This window comes from Anabrus simplex, chromosome 6, assembly GCF_040414725.1.
Source record: "Anabrus simplex isolate iqAnaSimp1 chromosome 6, ASM4041472v1, whole genome shotgun sequence".
Taxonomy (NCBI): Eukaryota; Metazoa; Arthropoda; class Insecta; order Orthoptera; family Tettigoniidae; genus Anabrus; species Anabrus simplex.
Window position 1 is genome coordinate 249,803,761 of NC_090270.1, and position 21,384 is coordinate 249,825,144.

General features: G+C 39.2%; 1 protein-coding gene across 2 annotated transcripts in view; it reads right to left on the reverse strand.

The window, feature by feature from the left end:
• The window catches only part of LOC136876410 (transmembrane protein 234 homolog), a 59,133-nt gene extending 41,118 nt beyond the window's left edge, over positions 1 to 18,015 (reverse strand). The window contains exon 1 of one of the 2 annotated variants that reach the window (XM_067150360.1): positions 17,832 to 18,013. In XM_067150360.1, the coding sequence (XP_067006461.1) occupies positions 17,832 to 17,847 (16 nt within the window). In that variant the 5' untranslated portion in view covers positions 17,848 to 18,013. Of the gene's footprint in view, positions 1 to 17,831 lie in introns of both variants that reach the window. The other variant, XM_068228417.1, reaches the window with a different exon arrangement.
• Between the last annotated feature and the right edge of the window lie 3,369 nt (positions 18,016 to 21,384).

The window sequence follows — 21,384 nt, forward strand, 5'->3', positions numbered from 1 at the left end:
AGTGTAACACAGGCTGATGCTGGTGTGACTCTACAATCATCTTCATTAGAAGTTGCAATCGAAGCCACTGCTAACCTACGATCATCCGAAATTTCTTCTGAAGAGGGAAGAGCGGGCGTTAGCCGTTCTGTAGACGACATAGTAGGATGTAAATTTCGAACGTGGCGCTCGAGATTAAACATACTGCCACTTTTATACGAAATCTGTTTTGAGCAAAAATTGCACTTTGCTTTCCCATCGCCTAAATCTTTAAAAAAGTTTAAAATGTCACTCTTTTTCTTTTGCCTTAAAGCCATGATTCCCACTGAACACTGTAGACAAAACTGACCATAGACCGATATTCGACAAACTCCAGTTCACAATGGAACATTGGTGCCAATTAATAAAAAGGAAAAAGCAGATAATGTTGCCTACTCGAAATTTTAATGCATTCGTTTTCGTATAAAATAATTAAAGAAAGACATAGGGATTTGTCGCGTTATGGAAGTGATCACATTCTGCGTAAGAGAAATGACGAATTTTCTCAATCTACACTGGAATTATGAGAATTTGTTTATTACGGGTTGAGTTGGTCATAATGTCTTTATTTGCTAGTTGCTTTACGTCGCACCGACACAGATAGGTCTTATGGCGACGATGGGACAGGAAAGGGCTAGGAATGGGAAGGAAGCGGCCGTGGCCTTAATTAAGGCCCAGCATTTGCCTGGTGTGAAAATGGGAAACCACGGAAAACCATTTTCAGGGCTGCCGACAGTGGGGTTCGAACCTACTATCTCCCGAATACTGGATAGCCTACTTGCCGCACTTAAGCGACTGCAGCTATCGAGCTCGGTAGTATAATGTCTTTATGCAGGGGCAGGTATACTGAGACTGACACGTCTGGTTAACAGATGCTGATAGCCTGTCTCTTTCTGTGTATGTATTTCTCACAATTTGTCGGGTTTCCAAGAAAGATATTCTTCGAGAAGAACCGTATTACAATGCTATCTATTGGCTATTTGATGAATTACGTCCTAAACACAGTTTGTAGTAAGGGGTGGAGGTGAACAAGGGTACAGCTTACCAACACAGATTGTTTGTCGTCGTTATTTTTAAAATATTTAACAGGGAAAAAATATCTTCTTCTCGGAATTATATCATTCTAATATTCCTTGCAAGGACTTACATCAGAATGTATTTATTAATAATATAGATTTTCAACCATTTCCTTCCTTTCCTTCTCACAATGTGGTTGGCAGCTGTGGCAAAGACGCACACTTCTTTAAATGAGCGAAGGAAGAGCGATACAACGCTTGGAGCGTGTCGAAGGAGCGAGTGAATGTGGTGTGTGGGGGGGGGGGGGGGGGGTGTGGAAGAGGCTAGGCTCTTCGAGCCATGCGATGCTTGGAGCAAACCGCTCCTTCGAACGACTCCCCGGAGCTGACTCCATCTGGAGAGCGGAGCGAAAGAGCGCGCTCCTTCCTTTGAACGAATCCGACCCAACTCTACATGGAATAGTTCTCAGGGCTAAACTGGATGAATATCAGCTCTTGGTACAGGAGGCAGGGTCCTATCTACAAGAAAAGTTTGAATCTGATTTGATAAGAGTTTATTCATGTAATGCATATTAAATTGCACATCACCTCATGGTAGACAGGGGTTGTCTTCCACATTGTCCTTTAAATGGCCCGGGTCTCCAGCTCTCCAGGCCGCACTGGCTGGAACACGTTCCAGAAGATGCCCAAGTACTCCGTCAAGATGCGGACGGACCATCCAGGTTGGTTGCATGGAATACGCCTCAAATTCCCGATGCTCGGGATGACCTCCGACGGTTCCTGACGATGTTGCAGGTAATCACATTACCCAAGTACAATGAGGTTGATAGAATCAATGTCCACAAAACTCTGAAAATGTGTTCTTCGTCACTCGCAGAATTTATAAGTCAAAGTTCATGAAAACCTTGAATAATTAGTTTTCTCACCACTAGTAAAATCACTAGTCAATGCTCATAAAGACTTTCAAGAATTCACTCTTTAACACTCATGGAAATGACAAGTCCATGTTCATGAAGACTTCCAATAATGTTATAGTTCATCAATGGCAAAAATTACAAGTCTTTAAGTAATCACTGGCAAAAATCACAAGTCTATGCTCATGAAAACTTCGAATAAATTTAGAGTTCATCACTCGTGAATATTACAAGTCTTTGAAAAATCACTGGTGAAATTTTAGAGTCCATCACTGGTAAATATTACAAGTCTTTGAAAAATCACTGGAGAAAATTTAGAGTCCATCACTGGTAAATATTACAAGTCTTTGAAAAATCACTGGAGAAAATTTAGAGTCCATCACTGGTAAATATTACAAGTCCCATTTATAAAGACTTAGAAGAATTCATTCTTCAACACTCGTAAATATTACAAGTCCCATTTATAAAGACTTAGAAGAATTCATTCCTCAACACTCGTAAATATTACAAGTCCCATTTATAAAGACTTAGAAGAATTCGTTCCTCAACACTCGTAAATATTACAAGTCCCATTTATAAAGACTTAGAAGAATTCAGAGTTCCTCAACACTCATAAATATTACAAGTCCCATTTATAAAGACTTAGAAGAATTCGTTCCTCAACACTCGTAAATAAAGACTTCGAGGAAATTCAGAGTTCCTCAGTGAGACTATAACCACACGAAGATACCCTCTGACGATTATGGCAGGGAGTAGAGCCACGCTGACTACTCGACTGTGACTGACTGACTGACTGAGATATCAGGCTATATTGAGCCCTCCTTATATTCGGTTTGGGGACATCTACGTCACATATGCCGTGAAGCTGGTTATCTCCTGAATCCCTCAACGGATTTTCTTGAAATTCAAGCATTGCGACGTTTATGTGATTCCCTTTAAAATGACATGTTGCTCAAGTCGCTACCATAATTATTATAGGAGTTTTAAATTTTTTCTCCGTCGAATGTTCGGGAAGGTGTGACGCTTGAATCTAGAACATACGAGTTCAGGCCAGCTGCACGTGGCATGACAGGCGGGTGATCTAACTAGCCCCTGCAGCTACGTCACACATACAGCTGTCCTCAGCTTGCTCGCTCGTCCCGCTGAATGTAAACAAACCAGGCTTGCACGGAGTAATACGCGTGATGATTAAATACAATTAACTCTCAAAAGATATGCATGTACAGGTCGTAACCGGTACAGTGTATAATGAAATATTAGCCGGAGATTTGAAAGGTTATTCCCAAATATTTGTAGTGGTTCGAGATCTTGAGTGGGTGCACTTGAGTGCCTAGTTGCACTTGATCCTGAGTAGATAGTCTTCCTTCTTTTCTGAATACAACAAGCACTGTTTTGTCTCTGTTGACTGACAGACCATTTTCTTCAGCCCAAGTATTTAAGTTGTTAAAGGAAGCTTGCACATTCTGAAAATTCTTTGCACATACGACCATATCATTGGCATACGTGTATAGTGTTGGTGGACTGTCTGCAGGTGTTATATTTGCTGTTGGGATGTTAAATAACAAAGTGCTCACTGGGTTCCAGTGTTTGATTTGGGTGATGAATTTGGAATTTCTCAGTTTGTCGACAACAGTTACTTTGCTGTCTACTGCCAGGATATTGTTCATAATCTGCATCAGATAGTTACCTTTCCCAATTAGAGATTCTAGTTTTTCTATTATGATTTTCCTTTCCAGAAAATCGAAGGCTTTTCTGTTGTCCACTGGGATGGTGAAGAGCTTGTTGAAAGACATTTAGTAAGTTATCTGCAGCATGTAGTGTTGACCTGCCTTTCCTGAAACCAAATTGTTTCTCAAGTATATTTTTGTCAGTTTTGTCATATAATCTGTTTATAACAATTCTGGTGCATCCTTGAACATGGCATTTTCTAGAGCAGTGGTATTCAAAGCGTAGTACACGTACCACTAGGGGTACGCAGGATCATCTCAAGAGGTACGCAAAATGATCGTACTTCTGTTTTGGTGAGCAGTCCAGAAAAGAGTTGAGCCATCTCATTTTCAATAAAATCTTGTTTTGATTTAGCGTCTTTATATTCAACTTCAGAGAGTCCCCTTTCCGAACTATTCATTCTAAAACGTGCGTTAATTTGCACCTCCCACTGATTAGGTATCTTCAGAGGCTAACGGAGTAAACCCCAAAAGAAAATCCTCAGATGCATTAGGCTAAGCAGGTCAGCAGATGAGTCAAGTTGTATTTGCTTTCAACTATAATACAAGCCTCGGATGGAAGTTTAAAAATGGAAATGGAATTAACAAGTCTCTGGCTACAGATGCACAGTATGATGGTAATCCTGATGTTTGTACAAGTGTTAGATCAGAGAACAAAACCCGATATGGAACAATAAATATTTTAACAATGAATGGGAAGGAAAATGAATTGATTGAACCAACGGAGAGATGAAAACTAGATATCCTGGGATTAAGTGAAGTAAAATGGAAAGTGAAAGGAATGAAGAAACTAAGAAAGGGGAACACCTTGTACTGGTTGGGTAACAGTAAAGAGAAAAGAAATGGTGTGGGATTTGTAGTGAATCAGAATGTTCAACCAATAGCTGAAGTTAAGTATGTAAATGGAAGAATTATAATAATACACATACATGTAAACAAGGAACTACTGAAGATAGTACAGGTGTATGCTCCACAGACAGGAAGTAGCATGGAAGAAAAAGAAGAGTTCCTCAATGAACTGGAAACACATATTGTTGGAGATGGGATGATGATAATGGGAGATCTGAATGCTCATGTGGGAACTGATAGAATGGGATATGAGAATGTTCTAGTCCCACATGGGTATGGTGATAGAAATGAAGATGGAGAGAAACAGTTGGACTTTTGTATAAGAAATAACCTGATATTAAAGAACACATGGTTTATGAAGAGGAATAGCGCCATTAGATCGGAAAATATAGTTGGGATGGACAGTACGGAACACTCATCGATTTTATAATAACAGACCAAGAATGGGGAAGATACGTCATGAATACGAAGATAATCCCCAGTGAAAGTATGGAGGGTGACCACAGATTATTAATTGTGAAATTAAAACTAGTAAAAATTCCTAAAATTATACTGAAGAAGAAACCAAAGATCAGGATTTGGGAATTGGACGAGGAGGATAAAAGAATGGCATTCCAAGATTGTATAAAAAGGAAGTTGCCTAACACAGAAATACGAAGTGGAGAAGAAGAGTGGGACAATTTAAGACATACATTTGTGGAAGCAGCAATTGAGGTATGCGGAAAAACAAAAGCAAAGGTTAAGGGAAAGGGAAAGGAGACACGGTGGTGGTCAGACAAAATTAAAGAATAAATTAAAAAAGGAACAAGGTGAAGAAAGAAATGAATAATGAAAAGCAAAAAACGTATCAGAGGGATGAGAATAAGATAGAAAGGTTACATGCGAAATACAAAAGATTGAAACTACAAGTAAAGAGGAGTGTCAAGGAAGAAAAGGAGAAATGTTGGGGAGAGTTTACCAACAAAATTGAGCAAGATAGTCGAGGAAATCAGAAACTATTATACAGAGTAATAAAATCGAAAAGAATAAATAAAGAAAAAATCAAAGCTAGAGAGAGAAGATGGATCCATAGTACATGATGAAAAGCGTCTTCAAAAGGTGATGGAAAAGTATTTTGAAAAACTTTATAAGGAGGATGACTGCTCAGAGAAAGAAGGAGATATGAGAATGGAAATAATAGATGGAGAAAAAGAAGAGAACCCAATAACATGGTTGGAACTTGAAAGGACAGTGAAAGCAATGACCAAAGTTAAAGCAAGTGGAAAAGACTAATTCAATGCTGATATGATTAAGGCAGCAGGAAGCATTGGACTACAGTGGCTATACCGAGCCCTCATGCCATATGGAAGGATGAAAGGATACCTGAAGATTGGCAACAAGGTAGCATTGTACCATTGTTCAAAAAAGGAAATAGGAAGAAATGTGAAAATTATAGAGGTATAACCCTATTATCACATGGGCAAAAAATAATGGAGAAAGTCATAGACAAAAGACTGACAGATATAAAAAAAACACAGTTAGAGGAAGAACAATATGGCTTAAGACCGAATAGATCAACAATAGACTTGATATTTACAGTGCGAACGATAATAGAAAAACATCTGGAAAGGAACAAGGAAATCATATTCATATTTTTGGATTTGGAAAAAGCTTATGATACAGTTAAGAGAAAACATTATGGGAATGCCTACTGAAAAGGAATGTACCAAAATCACTAATTAACAAGAAAAAATGTTGTATCATAAGAGTAAAAGCAGTGTACAAGTGGGGAGTGGTGACTCTGAAACATTTTATACAAAAAAAGGTCTCAAGCAAGGAAGTGCACTGTCGCCATTACTGTTTATTCTATTGATGGATGAAGTCATAAAACGTGTAAAACAGAGTATCAGTAGTGATGAAGTGAATGCTTTGCTATTTGCAGATGATGTGATGATTTGGGAAAGGGGAGAAAAGGAAGTACAAAGGAGACGACATTTGAAATGAAAATCTGAAGGAGTTTGGAATGGTAATTAGTAAAAAGAAAACTGTAGTCTTGCACTGTGGAAAAGAGAAAAAGAGAAGCCAAGTGAACATAAACGGAGAACGGTTAGAGAATGCAGAACAGTTTACATATCTGGGTAGCATTATTAATGGAAGTAATGAAATCAACCCTGAAATTAATAACAGACTAAGTAAAGGTACAACATTTTACCATCAAGTCAGAGAGCTTTTATGTGATGACAAAGTACCCAAGAGAACAAAATTAACATTATATAAACAGTATTTCATACCAATTATAACATACGGACTAGAAACGCTGGTAACTAATAAGAGACAAGATAGTAAGATCCAAGCAGTAGAAATAAAATTTTTAAGAACATCGGTTAAAAAGACAAGAAGAGATAGAATTCAAAATATTAAAATCAGAGAAGAGTTAAATATAGAAACGTTAGTACAGAAAATACAGAAAGCAAGACTGAGATGGTTCGGACATGTAAAGATATGGGAAAGGAATGGGTACCAAGAAGGGAACTAGAAAGAGAAGTTAAGGGAATGAGGTCAGTTGGAATACCGAGAAGAAGGTGGATGGATCAGATTTGGAAGGATATTAGAGGAAGCTGGATTGGATGTGGCGGAGGTAATAGAGCAGGAAAAGTGGAAGGACAGAAAGGAGTGGAGGAAGCTTGTTAACCACACCCGGGTGACTGGAGTGGGACATTGATGATGATGATGATGACTGATTAGGTATGTAAAAATGCTTACTTATGCTGCATTGATCTTTTTTAAATTTTTGTTTTGAAATCCAGTCATTCACTGCAAGCTTTCTTCCGTAGCAGTGTATATAGTACAACATTTATTGTTGCGTTAATAATTATACTCGTATGGTATATACAGTATTGTTGCTAGACAATTAAAACCTCGTAAGTCCACTCACGAGAAAACCATGTTTCTCCATCTGCCTTGTGAAAGCTTGCCGTGTTGTTTGAGAATGGAACAGAGGACTCCAATGGTCGAATAATTAATAATACTTTTATTGCAGCCAAATGGCCAGACAAAAAGAGGTAAGTTACATACAAATATAAATTATTCAAGTAATTTCAAGTTTGCGCTTTGGCACCTCAGTTTGGTTCTTTTCTGCACAGTTCTATTGTGGTAAGGTTCACATGTTTTCCCGCTTAAGTTGCATTCACACGTCTCAGCTGGCTCATAGTATGATGTGTTCTTACAGATGAGATGATGAAAACCGTGTACCGCCAGTCTAGTAAACACATGCCTCATCTCAAAATTCGATGTTGTCCATGTCCGGTCTATCATGGCCCCCGCTCCATAGAACTCTTGGAGTATTTCTTCTCTTTTTGCTTTTAAAGTAGATAGAAAATTTTCCGAGGCTCTGGTGTTGGGTAGAGTCAAAAGTGTCCTAAAATCCTCGATAAGGAATGTTTCTCTTGCAACGAGGTAGACGAGTCTGGAGCATGTAGTGCTCTTTTGATGTATAATGATTTTTACGAATAGGTTCTTTTCGGTGAGATGCGACCAACTTCTATCCCATACATTAGTATTGTCATTATTTTAGCTCTAAATAGCATCATTGCTGTCTTTATGTTGAGGGTTCTAATGTAGCCTACCTCATGCATCGCCCTTGTTGCTTGCGCTGCTTTATCAGTTATATTTAGCGCTTGTTTGCAGCGTGATGCCTAGATATTTAAAATCTCTTACGGGTTTACTGCCGTCCTCTTGATGCTGATTTCTGCCAATGCTGGGGCCTTTCCTCCTTGTCTAAAGACCATCATTTCTGTCTTAGATAAGTTGATTTCGAACTCATGCTTGGAGCACCATTTCTCTATGCCATCTATAGTGTTTTGGAGTTTAATGATATATTTTGATCCAACCACTATATTTTCGGCGTATGCGTATGCTACTATGCCCTCTCTTTTGGGTTATTCGCAATATTTCTTCTACTACCAGAATGAATAGTAAAGGGCTTAGTGGATCTCCCTGCAGTACTCCGTTTGTTTGGAGTATCGGCTCTGAGACTGAAAGATTGTCCAAGATTCTTATTTTGTTCCATTGGAGCATTGAGCTTACACTTCTCATCCATATATTGTTCTTGCCTAGAGTCTCTTCTAGTTTCATTATTACCAGCTTCCGGTTTACGAAATCAAAAGCCTTAATGAAATCTATAAATAAGGCATACAACTTTCCTTTTCCTTCAAGAGCTTCCCAGATGTCATTTAACAACAGTTCTATTGTGACTAAAGTTGATCTTCCTTTTCTAAACCCGAATTGATATTCTGGGAGATGTTCGTTGATTGTTTCTTTTATTCTCTCAGTTATTATATTTTTTTTTTTTGGTAGTGGCTTCAATCAATCAATCAATCAATCAATCAATCAATCAATCAATCACTACCGATCTGCAGTTAGGGCAGTCGCACAGGTGGCAGATTTCTTATCTGTTATTTTCCTAACCTTTTCTTAAATGATTGCAAAGAAATTGGAAATTTATTGAACATCTCCCTTCTTTCTTTCTTCTTTGTGTGTATATTCATATTTTTGTCTTAAAAATTAGTGTTATTTGTAGTTCTTAGTATTTTAAGTTAATCAGTGTCACTGTATTAACAAATAATATGTGTGTGGTTAAGTGGAAGAAAGGGCCAAGAGCCCTAACTTTGCCACAGAAAATAAAGGCTTTTATCTATCTAATACCATTCACACTCGCCGCTGCCTTGGGTCTTGCATTACTTAGTACCCTAATTACTTCCTGCCTTGTTATCTCCTTATCTAGTATCTGGTTCCCTACTATTCTCACTATATATGTCCTGCCCGTTTCCCTATACCAGTTTTCTTCCCCTCCAAAAAGCTTTATGAATTATCCCACCCACTCATTTTCCTTGATTTTTTCCTCCTTCCCCATTGGTCTTTACGTCGCACCAACACAGATAGGTCTTATGGCGACAATGGGATAGGAAAGGCCTAGGAGTTGGAAGGAAGCGGCCATGGCCTTAATTTCAGTTATTATTTTTGTAAATATTTTGAAGGGAATATTCTCCAACGTAAGGCCTCTGTATTTATTGGGGTCTTTGGAATCTCCTTTTCCTTTATACAGCATTTTGATTATTGATTGTCTCCACCTCTCTGGTATTGATGCTGTCTCTACGCATTTATTATATAGTTTTGTCCAGATAGGTACCAGTAGATGGATAGTGTCTTTATTATATTCACTATATAGCCTGTCTGGTCCTGCAGCTTTTTTGTTCTTTGTTCCTGCAATGATGTATTGGATCTCACTTGCAGTCAATGAGGCCCATTCTGTTGGTACTTTCAGGTCATTCTCCTGTGCAGTTTTTGGTGTATCTTTTATTCCTTCTTTGTTGAGAATGCTACTGAAGTGAGTTTGCCATTCTTCCATGTTTATATAATGTGTCTGCGCTTGCTTCCTTGGGCGTAGCACGCTATATGGATCTCTCTTGGTTTCTACTATTCATTTGCCTTCTTCTTCCCAAAATTTCCTATTCTTCTCTTTTAGTAGCTTCTTGTAACAGCTTCTCTTCTTGTTGTACTCTTGGTTGAGTGTGTGGTTCTCGATGTTCAGTTTTAGCTAGTATAGGTTTGCCAGTACCTCTTTCCTTGATAGATAGCATTCCTGGTTGAACCATTCTTTTTTTGCTTTTCTCTTCTTTCTAGGGCTTGTGGCTTGTGTTACAAGTTCTTCCATAACTTGCACTGCTTCCTCCAATCTTGAATCTTCTATTAACGTTTCTATTTGTTCTATATGTTTTGATCATTCTTCTACTTTCCTGATGCCTATTTTTCTTGCGAGTTATTGTTTTACTTCGATTTTTATTTCTTTCCATTCTCCTTGAAGCTTAATTTCCATTGGTATACGTTTTTGTAATGATGTGTTATTTGCTGTCCATAGAAGGGTTATTTCCCCCTTTATTGGGCCTCTTATCAATGCAATATCTATCGTGCTTTTGCCATTATGGCAGATATATGTTGGTACATTGCAATTGTTTAATAGGCAGAGGCCTTCTTCATGCAACTGTTCCATGACTAGTTTAGTTTTATAATTTTCTATATCTAGCCTGCAATTTAGGTCTCCTGCGATGATTAGAGGTTTGTCTTGTTTACTTTCTGTGATTAGTTGGCCTAACTCATCTATTATACCCATAGCAGTTGTATTCAGTTGAAAGTATGCCGAAATAATCGTAACATACTTCGTCTCAATTAGCATGGTGTGATCTTGCTTGGTTGTCGAGATTATTGGGGTGAGTCATGGCTTTAGGAGAACGGTTATTCCTCCTTTGGTACTTCCTCTTTCTCCTTGCTCTGCATGCAGATGGATGCCATAATATTCCACATGTTGCCATTGATCCGTGAGGAACGTTTCCTTTAGTATTGTTATGTTGAATCCTTCCATGCAATCTGTTGGTGCCATACTCGTTGCATTTTTTAAACCTTCTATATTCCATAGCATTATCTTGATATTTTTTCATTTTTCCTTATCTCTGGCTGACTCGTATGTGTCTTATTCGAGCGATACCCCTGTGTCCCTCCGAAAAAACCAAAAGCGTCTGATGGTTATTCCTGCTGGCCAGAAATTTGTATAATTTACTCTTTTTGGGTACTTTAGCGCTATTCCTAGCTTGAAAATGCTGTAGAACATGAGAATAGGTATAATAAAAACTTACAAGATGAGGTTATGGAAGAAGTGAGGAACACGGGACAACAGAGAACACAGATCACTCCATGACAGAGAGCAGGGCAAAGTGACAACTAGCACCATCTGATGAAGTAATACAGGCAACTACAAGCAACAGCAGCTTCACGCCTAGATGAGGAAGTGAGAGCGGCAGCCAGCTTATACAGACACCTGCCGGGGAAAAACCGAATGACCAGAACGCCGAGACATGCAAGGTAGTAGAAGACAAAATAATACAAAACGTCAACCAACAAATGAAAACCTTACTGAGAAGCGTGTACCTAACACCAATATTCGAAAGGGATCCAACACCATCATGGGGCAGGGTAAAAGAAGTGAGAGCTACACCACAGCGGAAGATTACCCTGCATTGAAAACAAGCGGAGCGACCCAAAAACAAGAACGGTCAACGGATACAACAACTGATGAGCCATGGAGGCTGGCATACCAGAGAAGGAAACGACGACAGGCGTGGCAACAAGTTACTGTGACCGGCACTGGATCAGGAGATGAAGATCTACAAGCAGTAGAGACAAGATGGCTTGGCTCTTCGTGGGAAGAATAAGGCAGGAAACCACAGTAGAGACAATAAAGATATTCCTTGCCAAGAAGAAAATTGCAGGAAACGTTATCTGCGAGGAAATGGTATTGAGATATAACACCAAATTTTTCAATCATCGAATAATTGGACTATCATTAAGCAATGAAAATGCCAGTCACAGTTCTCCGGCCATTGCTCACCGCCCAGTTTTGGGATTCTTCTGTAAACTTTATTCCGAATGAATTTTGAGGTTTCTTTTGCCCACCGAAGATATGCATACAATACATTATTGTTATTACTGGGGGAAAGGATGGTGTAGTGGCTTAGCTACTTGCCTGTCATCCTGGCAACCGTCGTTTGATTTCCAGTGCTGTTAGAGTGTCAGAAAGGGCACGCGATCTTAGATTCCCGGTCACAACTCTTTTATGCCTCAGTGCGTGCAGGGGCTCTTGAGCAAGCAGGACGAGATGCAGAAGATGATGATGATGATTATAGTTACGGAAATATTATGTGGTATCCAACATTTGTTATTTCTGGTATAATTGCAATATACTTGTACTTCAGGGGGTACGGAAGTAAAACTATTGGATTTTGAGGGTACGCCAACCAAAACAGTTTGAATACCACTGCTCCAGAGCAATACCTCTGTAGAGTAGAGAAACAAAGAGATTAAGAAGGGGGTACTGGTTAAAAAGAAATGGAGCTAGGAATGGTTGTGGAAGTAAGAAGAGAGTGAAGGAACTTACTACGAAATTAAACTTAGCAAAAAAGTCAGCTAAAGATAAAATTATGGCAAAAAAAGTCAGCTAAAGATAAAATGATGGCAAACATAATTGGCAGTCATATGAATTTTAGAGAAAAATTGAAGGGAATGTATAGGTACTTTAATTATAATCATCATAAAATATCAAAGCCATCTTATTAACAGTAGTGATGGTGGTACTTATTATTATAATTAGTCATATACAGTCGTATCAGCACACTAAATTTTCTTTCAGAACTGGTTTTTGGACTCTCAATGTTGAAATATTTTTAAAACATATTGTTTACAATCTTGAGGTGACATATTATCATGTGCTTCCAGCGTGCCCCGTACTTCAGGCTGAACGTTTGTCTAATACTAGATCATGAGGATAACCCAGCCCTTCCTATGCTGATCTCAAGCGGGCTCCATTTTAACTTTTTAAAACTCAATGTGACAACACACAGATGTAAAATCAAATGTTTTAAAAATATTTCAACGCTGATGATGGACCTTAGAGTCCGAAAACCGGTTCTGAAATAAAATCTAGTGTGATGATACGACTGTATATGACTAATTACAATAGTAGGTACGGTACTTCAAGGCAGAAACAGGTCCAGGAAGGACATTTCAGAGATCATTAATAAACAAGGAGACTGTATGTGTGAGGACTTACAGAAGGCAGAAGAATTCAGTCAGCAGTATGCAAAGATAGTTGGATATAAGGATAATGTCTAGGTTGGGGCGGTGACTAATACTGTACTTGTGAGTACTGACAATATTTAACTATGAAAATACAGACATTTACAAAAAGATACAAATGCCGAAAGCTAGAAAAGCAGCTGAGATTGATAAGATTTCTGAAGAAGGAAATGGGATGAGATATAGTGCCATATCAAATATTTGAGTGGTGGTGATTATTGTTTTAAGAGGAAGTACAACTATGCAACTATTCTCTGTATAACACTAATCAGAGTGAGAAAATAAGTGGGATCAGACACTTCGAAAAATTAAGGCATCGACCAAAGGAAAACAAGGGCCGCGAAGGGCATAAAAATGAAAGACTCCCTAGGCCTCAATACCTAACACTGTTGATGTTGGAAAAGAACAAGAGTTAACCAAGGGAGGTCGGATCAGATAGATGAAAGTGAGGAGCCTAACACATGTAAGTGAAAGCAATGCCAGGATTCAGCTAAGGGCCCTGTGATCGCCAACCCATGCTCCCAAGTTGAGAGCCCCTGAAGCCCTTTTAGTTGCCTCTTACAACAGGCAGGGGATACTGTGGGTGTTATTCTACTGCCCCCACCAACAGGGGGCTTAAATATTGTATTACAGTTTGGACAAAGGAGTTATATCAAATGAAGGAAGAGTTATCATAGTAGCCCTAGTGTAGAAAGGACAGGGCAATAAACATCAGGTGAATAATTACAGGCTAATCAACTTGACGTGTTGCATGTAAGCATTCTTTCTAATGATTTTAGATTCATTTGCAAAATTCAATGTTATTGGCTTTACGTCTCACAACTCAACCATCTGAGCCATTCAGCCCAGCCATTTGCAAAATTACTAACAAGTTTGATAGAAGGCAGTTCTGGTTTCGGAAAGGTTGTTCCACTGAGGCTCAACTTGTAGGACTCCAGCAAGTAATAACAAATACTTTATATTCAGGAGCTCAAATGTACTATCCAAGGCTTTTTGAGAGAGTAGATCATGGAAGACTGCTCATGAAAATGAGGACTATTGGACTAGACAAAAGACTGGTTAAATGGATGGCTAAACTGCTATAAATTAGAAATCAGATAATTAAGGTGAAGCATAACCTGAACCTGTATCTTTTAAAAGGGAGTGGGGAGGGTCGCCTGCAAGACAGTATAATTGGACCTTTATGCATTCAAATGATATGAGTAAAGAACTAAAACCACAGATAAGGCTTTCTGCAGATGATGTTATAGGTATTGTACAGAATAGTAAATAATTTACACAACTGTGAGAGACTGCAAAAAATCCTGAACAATGTTGTGAGATAGACAGCAGACAATGGTATGATGGTAAACAGGATGAAAAGTCTGGTTGTAAAGTTTCATCTAAAGGACTCTCAGTTTTAATTAGGCTACCTGTGTTGATGGGGTGAAAGTACCTCAGGAGGATCACTGTAAGTACTTAGGTGTTAATATATGGAAAGATCTTTATTGGGGTATTCACATTAACGAGGTTGTAAATAAAGTTTACAGATCTCTCTATATGGTTATGACTATAACGTTATTTAGAAGTTGTAGTAAGGATGTAAAGGAGAGGGCATAAAAATCACTGGTAATAGCCTACCCTAATTAGAGTATGGTTCCAGTGTATGGGACCCTCACCAGGACTACTTGATTCAAGAACTGGAAATGATCCCAAGGAAAGCAGCACAATTTTTTATGAATGATTTCCAACAAGAGAGTACAAAAATGATTAAAGCTTTGGGCTGGAAATACTTGGGAGTAAGGAGACGAGTTGCTCGACTAAGCAGTAGCCTATGTTCTGTTATTGTCGGAAATTCTGAATAATGGTAACAATTATATCGTGTTTCTAATGCCATTTTGTTTATGTTATAGTTTAAGCCTGCCTGGTGATCGTGATTGTTATGGCATCAAGTCTGACACCGTGGTTAATAGCTTCTAATCCCATTGGTCGCAAAAACCATTCTACATCAGCATGTTGACTGGTAGTATAAAATTTCTAACCACTTGATTCACTTCCAAACCTCTCCACAACATTCATATCGAGTGACAGCATATGACTCTATTGATGGTGATTCGTCCGTCCCATAACCTGACCCCTTAGAGCTATTCGACAGGAGTAGGCTATGTGCTGACACTGGGTTTCACCCTCATTCATTCATTTCATCTCATTAATTCCTCTGATGAGGCTGGCATCAGGAAGGGACCCAGTCGTAAAATCTTGTTTGGCACAAGTAAACTGAAACCAGAATCAACTGGGACCCAGTGAAATATATTGACCTTGTGTAATGAGGAAGGATCTGTATATCTTTAGTTTAGTGCTTCTGGAATGTTGACGTTCAGTTCAGTAATGGAAATTTAATTCCAACTACCTTCGCAGGGGCACCATGAGCAGGAATCAGCTTCACCCCACAAAGCACTGGCTTTGCACTGCATCCAATCATGCAAGATCCCGAAATTATGGAGGAAAGCCAGAGTTATAGCTATTCGCAAGCCAGGTAAGGATCCAAAGAGTTAACGGCCTATCTCACTCCTTTGCCATCTGTACAAGATCCTTGAAAGACTCATACTCCATAGGCTAATGGAGAAGTTAGAGGCAATCTTCATACCACAGCAAGCTGGATTCAGAACTGGGAAGAGCTATGCATCTCAAGTGTTGAAGCTAACACAGCATATCGAAGATGGTTTCGAAAGGAAACAGATCACTGGAGCTGTATTTGTTGACCTTACAGCTGCATATGATAGCGTCAACCATAGACGACTCCTTATGAAACTATACAATGCTACTAATGACTACCAGCTTACCTGCTTCATAAGGAACCACCTTGAAAATAGAAGATTTTTTTGTTGAATTTCAGGGGAAAAGAAGCAGGTGGAGATCACAGAGGAATGGATTACCTCGGGGAAGTGTGCTCTCTCTCCGTCATTGTTCAACATCTACACCAATGACCAGCCGCTACCCGAAGCAACACAGAGGTTTATCTATGCAGATGACTGTGCCATCACCACTCAAGACACCTGCTTTGATGCTATTGAGCAGAAAGTATCTAATGCACTTTCAGTGCTGTCTGGTTACTACAACGAGAATCAGCTGAGACCGAACCCCACTAAAACTCAGACTTGTGCCTTCCACCTCAAAAATAAAATGGCAAACAGAACTCTTAAAATCACTTGGGAAGGAACCACACTAGAACATTGTTTCACACCAAAATATCTTGGAGTTACCCTTGATCGTGCTCTCACTTACCAGAAACATTGCTCGAACACCAAGCAAAAAGTGGCAGCAAGAAATAATATTATAAGGAAGATAACGGGTACTACCTGGGGGAATATGCATCCCCAGTATGGTACAAGTCAAGTCACGCAGGAAGGTAGACGTTGCTCTAAACGATACCTGTCGCATAATTACCGGCTGTCTACAACCTACTCCGTTGGACAAATTGTACAGTCTTGCTGGTATTGCCCCTCCTGATATCCATCGAGAGGTTGCAGCAAAAAACGAGAGGAAGAAGGCGGAAACATCTGAAGCTCACCCTCTGTATGGATACAGGCCAGTCACTCCAAGACTCAAATCAAGGAAAAGCTTCCTCAGAACAACAGAGGCTCCTAACGGTACACCTCAGCAATCCCGAATTGATATGTGGCGCGCAAGCTGCACTCGCTCCGAAGAATGGCTGACACCAAGTGAAGAACTACCACCTGGTCACATGGAGAAATGGAGTACTTGGAGATCACTGAACAGATTACAGGCAGGCGTGACAAGATGTAAAAGCAACCTGCAGAAGTGAGGTTTTAACATCGAGTCCTCATTGTGTGAGTGTGGTGCGATCCAGACGACGTCTCATTTGTTGCATTGTAGTAGGTGCCCTAAAACATGCATAGTACAAGATCTACTTCAGGCAACAGAAAATGCACTGGATGTCGCCAATTTCTGAGCAAAAGTAGTATAGACCTTTTTTTTTTTTTTTTTGATAAGTGTGACTTTGTCTATAATGTACAGTACATAATTCAGTAAGAGTATATATGTATTTATAATATTAATGCTTCTGATACCGGTACGAATAAATAAATAAATAAATAAGGAGAAACTTTGCGGGTAATTAGCATTAAAAATTGATATGTCTATTCTTGAGGATGATTTGCTTTCATTTTAATTGATTATAGCAGCCTTAATAATTCTGCATTTGATTAGGCCTACTATTCGAATTTCGTAGCTGGGAGCCGTGGTTTAATCTAGTAATTATATGCATACTCTTGACTCTTTTTTTAGGTATATTTTTTATTGTCGCTACAGCATCACATGTCCGTGTATTAAGATTTGATAAATTCTTAAGTACGCCTAAATCAAGCAAAAAAAACAAAAACACACAAGCTCGTAGTTTTACACGAAATACGACCCACGGCGACATATCTTTCCATTTCAAAATCTCATGAACATTGGGCGGGATTCGAACAGCAGCCACCAGCCACCTTGGCGAGAATCCCTTGTCAACGCCACTCAACTTATCATATCCCATCTAAAGAAAATTACTTTCCAGTCAGTGATACAGAATGTGATAATGGTCAAAACATATTTTCACGCTGTATATGAGCTGAACTCAATCACAGATATTAAGTTTTACTCACCTAACAAGCCTGACATATCTTTACAATCATTTAACAATAACTCTTCACCTAACCCTGAAGCAGCCCCTAAATAAGGATAGAGACAGAGATGACCTTACACTACCCCATAACCCCATAACGCCCACACATTAAATTTAAATTTCATTTTCTACCACGATTCTAATAATTTATGTGTTATTTGGATTGTAACTTCTAAAAATCCATTCATGAATTTTAAAAAAATAAAACACATGGGAAACAAAAGAGGTGCGGGGAGCGCCATAGGACACCCACGGTCGGTATATTAATAGGAAGGTCTGGTCACGCTACAACAATCCTTCGCGGTGACGGCCATATTGGGTCTTAAGCATCGTTATGATGTGGACAGGCCCAATGTGATAATATAAAAATATATTTGCATTTTTAAGGGAAATGGGATACTGCGCTACACCAAATTGTGAGAATAAGTCAACTGGCGGGATTATAGTGTTTCGCTTTCCAGTGATAAGCAATGGACAGCTCAGTGAATACGATAAAAAAAATACAGACGTGATAAATGGCAACCGATTTAAAATCCCGTCTTGTTCGAGGTTAATAAATTATTACAATGGAATTATTCCTGAAGAATCACATGTTTGTATGAACAATTTTTGTATTTGCGGGTTCCATTATGTATTTTGTTCTGATATCATTTTGATGAATCGCAATTTGAACAGAAGAGTGTAGATGGACAGTAACACTCAAGTGGAATTCGATCTCAAAAATGTTTCTAATTTACCCAAGTCTTTAAAATATTATAGGAAAGTTTCCAAACAATTATGTCTTTTTAAAGGAAGCAGCAAATGTAATAGGAACTGTATAATAATATTATTCGTGTTTTCTTTTTTTTTCCGAGTTAACTACACAAGGGAGGTCGTTTAGGGAAAAAAAAAGAAGTATGGAGCCTGGCACAAGTAAGTTAAGTGACAGAAAAAAAGACAGGACTTAGTTAAGGGCCCCGTAGTTGCCGATTCGGGCTTCCAAATTAAGAGACCCTGGGGCCTCTTTTAGTCACCTCTCACGACAGGCACGGGGTTAGCGGGGTGTAAAGATTATGAAAGCCTATACAAACAGGTTCGCAGTTATATACCGCAAGTGTTATACCACTCCTACAACAGTGTTACATGTGATTCGAATGATAAGTGTAGCCCAATACTCACATAATGCCTAACTATTATTCTTATTCGTTTTTATTCAATATGGTTGATGTCGCACCGACACAGATAGGTCTTATGGTGACGATGGGATAGGAAAGGGCTAGGAAGCGACCGTGGCCTCGTAATTAAGGAACAGCCCCAGCATTTTCCTGGTGTGAAGAATGCGGAAACCACGTAAAATAATATTCAGGGTTGCCAACAGTGGAGTTCGAACCCACTATCACTCGAGTGCAAGTTGATAGCGACGTGACCGAAACCGCACAGCCTCTTGCTCGGTCTTCTTCTTCTGAAGATGATGAGTATTACCTTGATTTCTTTTCCAAAAGCCAACTGAAGACTGTAGCCCTACAAATTATTATCACCGGTTTTCAGATGATGTTGACATAAACATAATACAGATGTCAGGTTTGAACCATTTTGTGGGGACAGTAGAATACATCTAGAGTACCCCCTTCCTGTCGTAAGAGACGACTAAAGGGCCCCCTAGAGACTCTTGAGAGCGTAGGTTGGCGACCACGGGGCCCTTAGCTGAGTCTTGGCATTCTTTCCTCCTTGGTCAACTCTTGTTCTTTTCCGACCCCGACGGTATTAGAGCAGTCGAAGCTTTGGGAATCTTTCATTTTCACGAACTTCGTGGCATTTGTATTTCTTTGGCCAATACCACAATTTTTCGAAGTGTCGGATCGTTTCAAAATTTCCCCTCTGATTAGTGTTTAAAGTGGATGGTTACCAAATAGTACTTCCTCTTAAAACAATAATCACCACCACCACTTTGTACTACTCAGCTGCATGGGTTATCCATAAACTAGTTAGAGTAGCTAAGAAAATCACTCTTCTTATATGTGAGAAAAGTATTTTTGCCTCAGAACACAAAGAATTTACCACATCGATGGATAAGAACAGCATGCGGTCAGTATTCGGGAGATAGTTTGTTCGAACCGCACTATCGGCAGCCCTGAAAATGGTTTTCCGTGGTTTTCCACTTTCACACCAGGAAAATGCTGGGGCTGTATCTTAATTAAGGCCTCGGAAGCTTCCTTCCCACTCCTAGCCCTTTCCTGTCCCATCGTTGCCATAAGACCTATCTGTGTCGGTGCGACGTAAAGCAACTGGCAAAAAAGAAAAAATATAACATAATTTAATGCACTCAACTCAAGAGGTATTCAGTCTTTGTCAACATGCTGATGTAACCTTTTAGAAATACAGTACCCGTTACTACTTTCTTATAAAGGAAATACTCAAGGAAATTTACTACAACTGTCTTTGAATACTTTTAAGTTCAATATTTCATCTATTCATGATATAAGAGAGGTACTGTACATATTTCTATGCTTCTGTCAATGAGATTACGTACTTTGACAGACGATATTGATTAGAAACACGGTTAGATCAAGTAATATAGACGTGAAAAGGTATACATGAGCACTTCTCCTGATTCTTTTTTCTCAAAAAGATGAAATTTAGATTCTATTAATTATCTTCCTATTCAAATAGCTGTGAATGCATTCATGTTATTTACGAGTTGTTCAATTATACATATATGAACAATATATGCCCAGTTAAATTCTGCATGAGAAATCTTTGTTCAATATTTGGAGCCTAAATCCTCTAAGTTCGAATACACTTGCCTTTGGTTACGTTAATTTAAAGACCCAATATGGCGGCTCCATAAGTAGCATTCGATACCTTTCATATCGTTGAGCATTCGTGACTGCCCTAGGCAGACCTTCAGAACACCGGCTAAAGCCCCATTCACAATGCAAACGTAACGTAACGTAACGTAAACTTAAAATTAACGTTAACTTAGAAGTTAGCGGCCATCTTATCTAATGGAACCATTCACAATCCGCCGACGTAAACAGACACGATACCAAATACAGTCTCTACTGTATTTGACTAGTAGTGGCGTAGAGCATGATTAGAACTGGCTAGTCAACAGCTAGCTATTGTAATTGAGTCTCGTCCGCGACATCGTCCTGTACGCTTCGTTGTGTTCGAGGTTTCGTGTTCGGTGTCTGACATTTCTAGAACTTACTCGTGCGTTCCGGTGCTAGCTTGCGTGTGATTGTGCAGTGGTGGCATGAGTTCTGATAGTGGAGGTACTCGGGACCTTCATCCCGCGTCCAATAGTAATGTTGAACGGGAAGAAGTAGTGAAAATGGATACAACCGTGAATGTTAATTCTACTCCTACCCCTTCGTTGCAAACTGCGACTCAATGCAATCCTAACCCTCCCCCTCCTGCTCAACCTCCGAATACTAGTGCATGTAATTTATACCCATTAAACCACCCAGGACCATATCTTGTTTTTGTTTCATCCAAACAAGGTAATAATATTGGCAATCTACACCCTATGGCTATAGGGCGTCTACTCCATG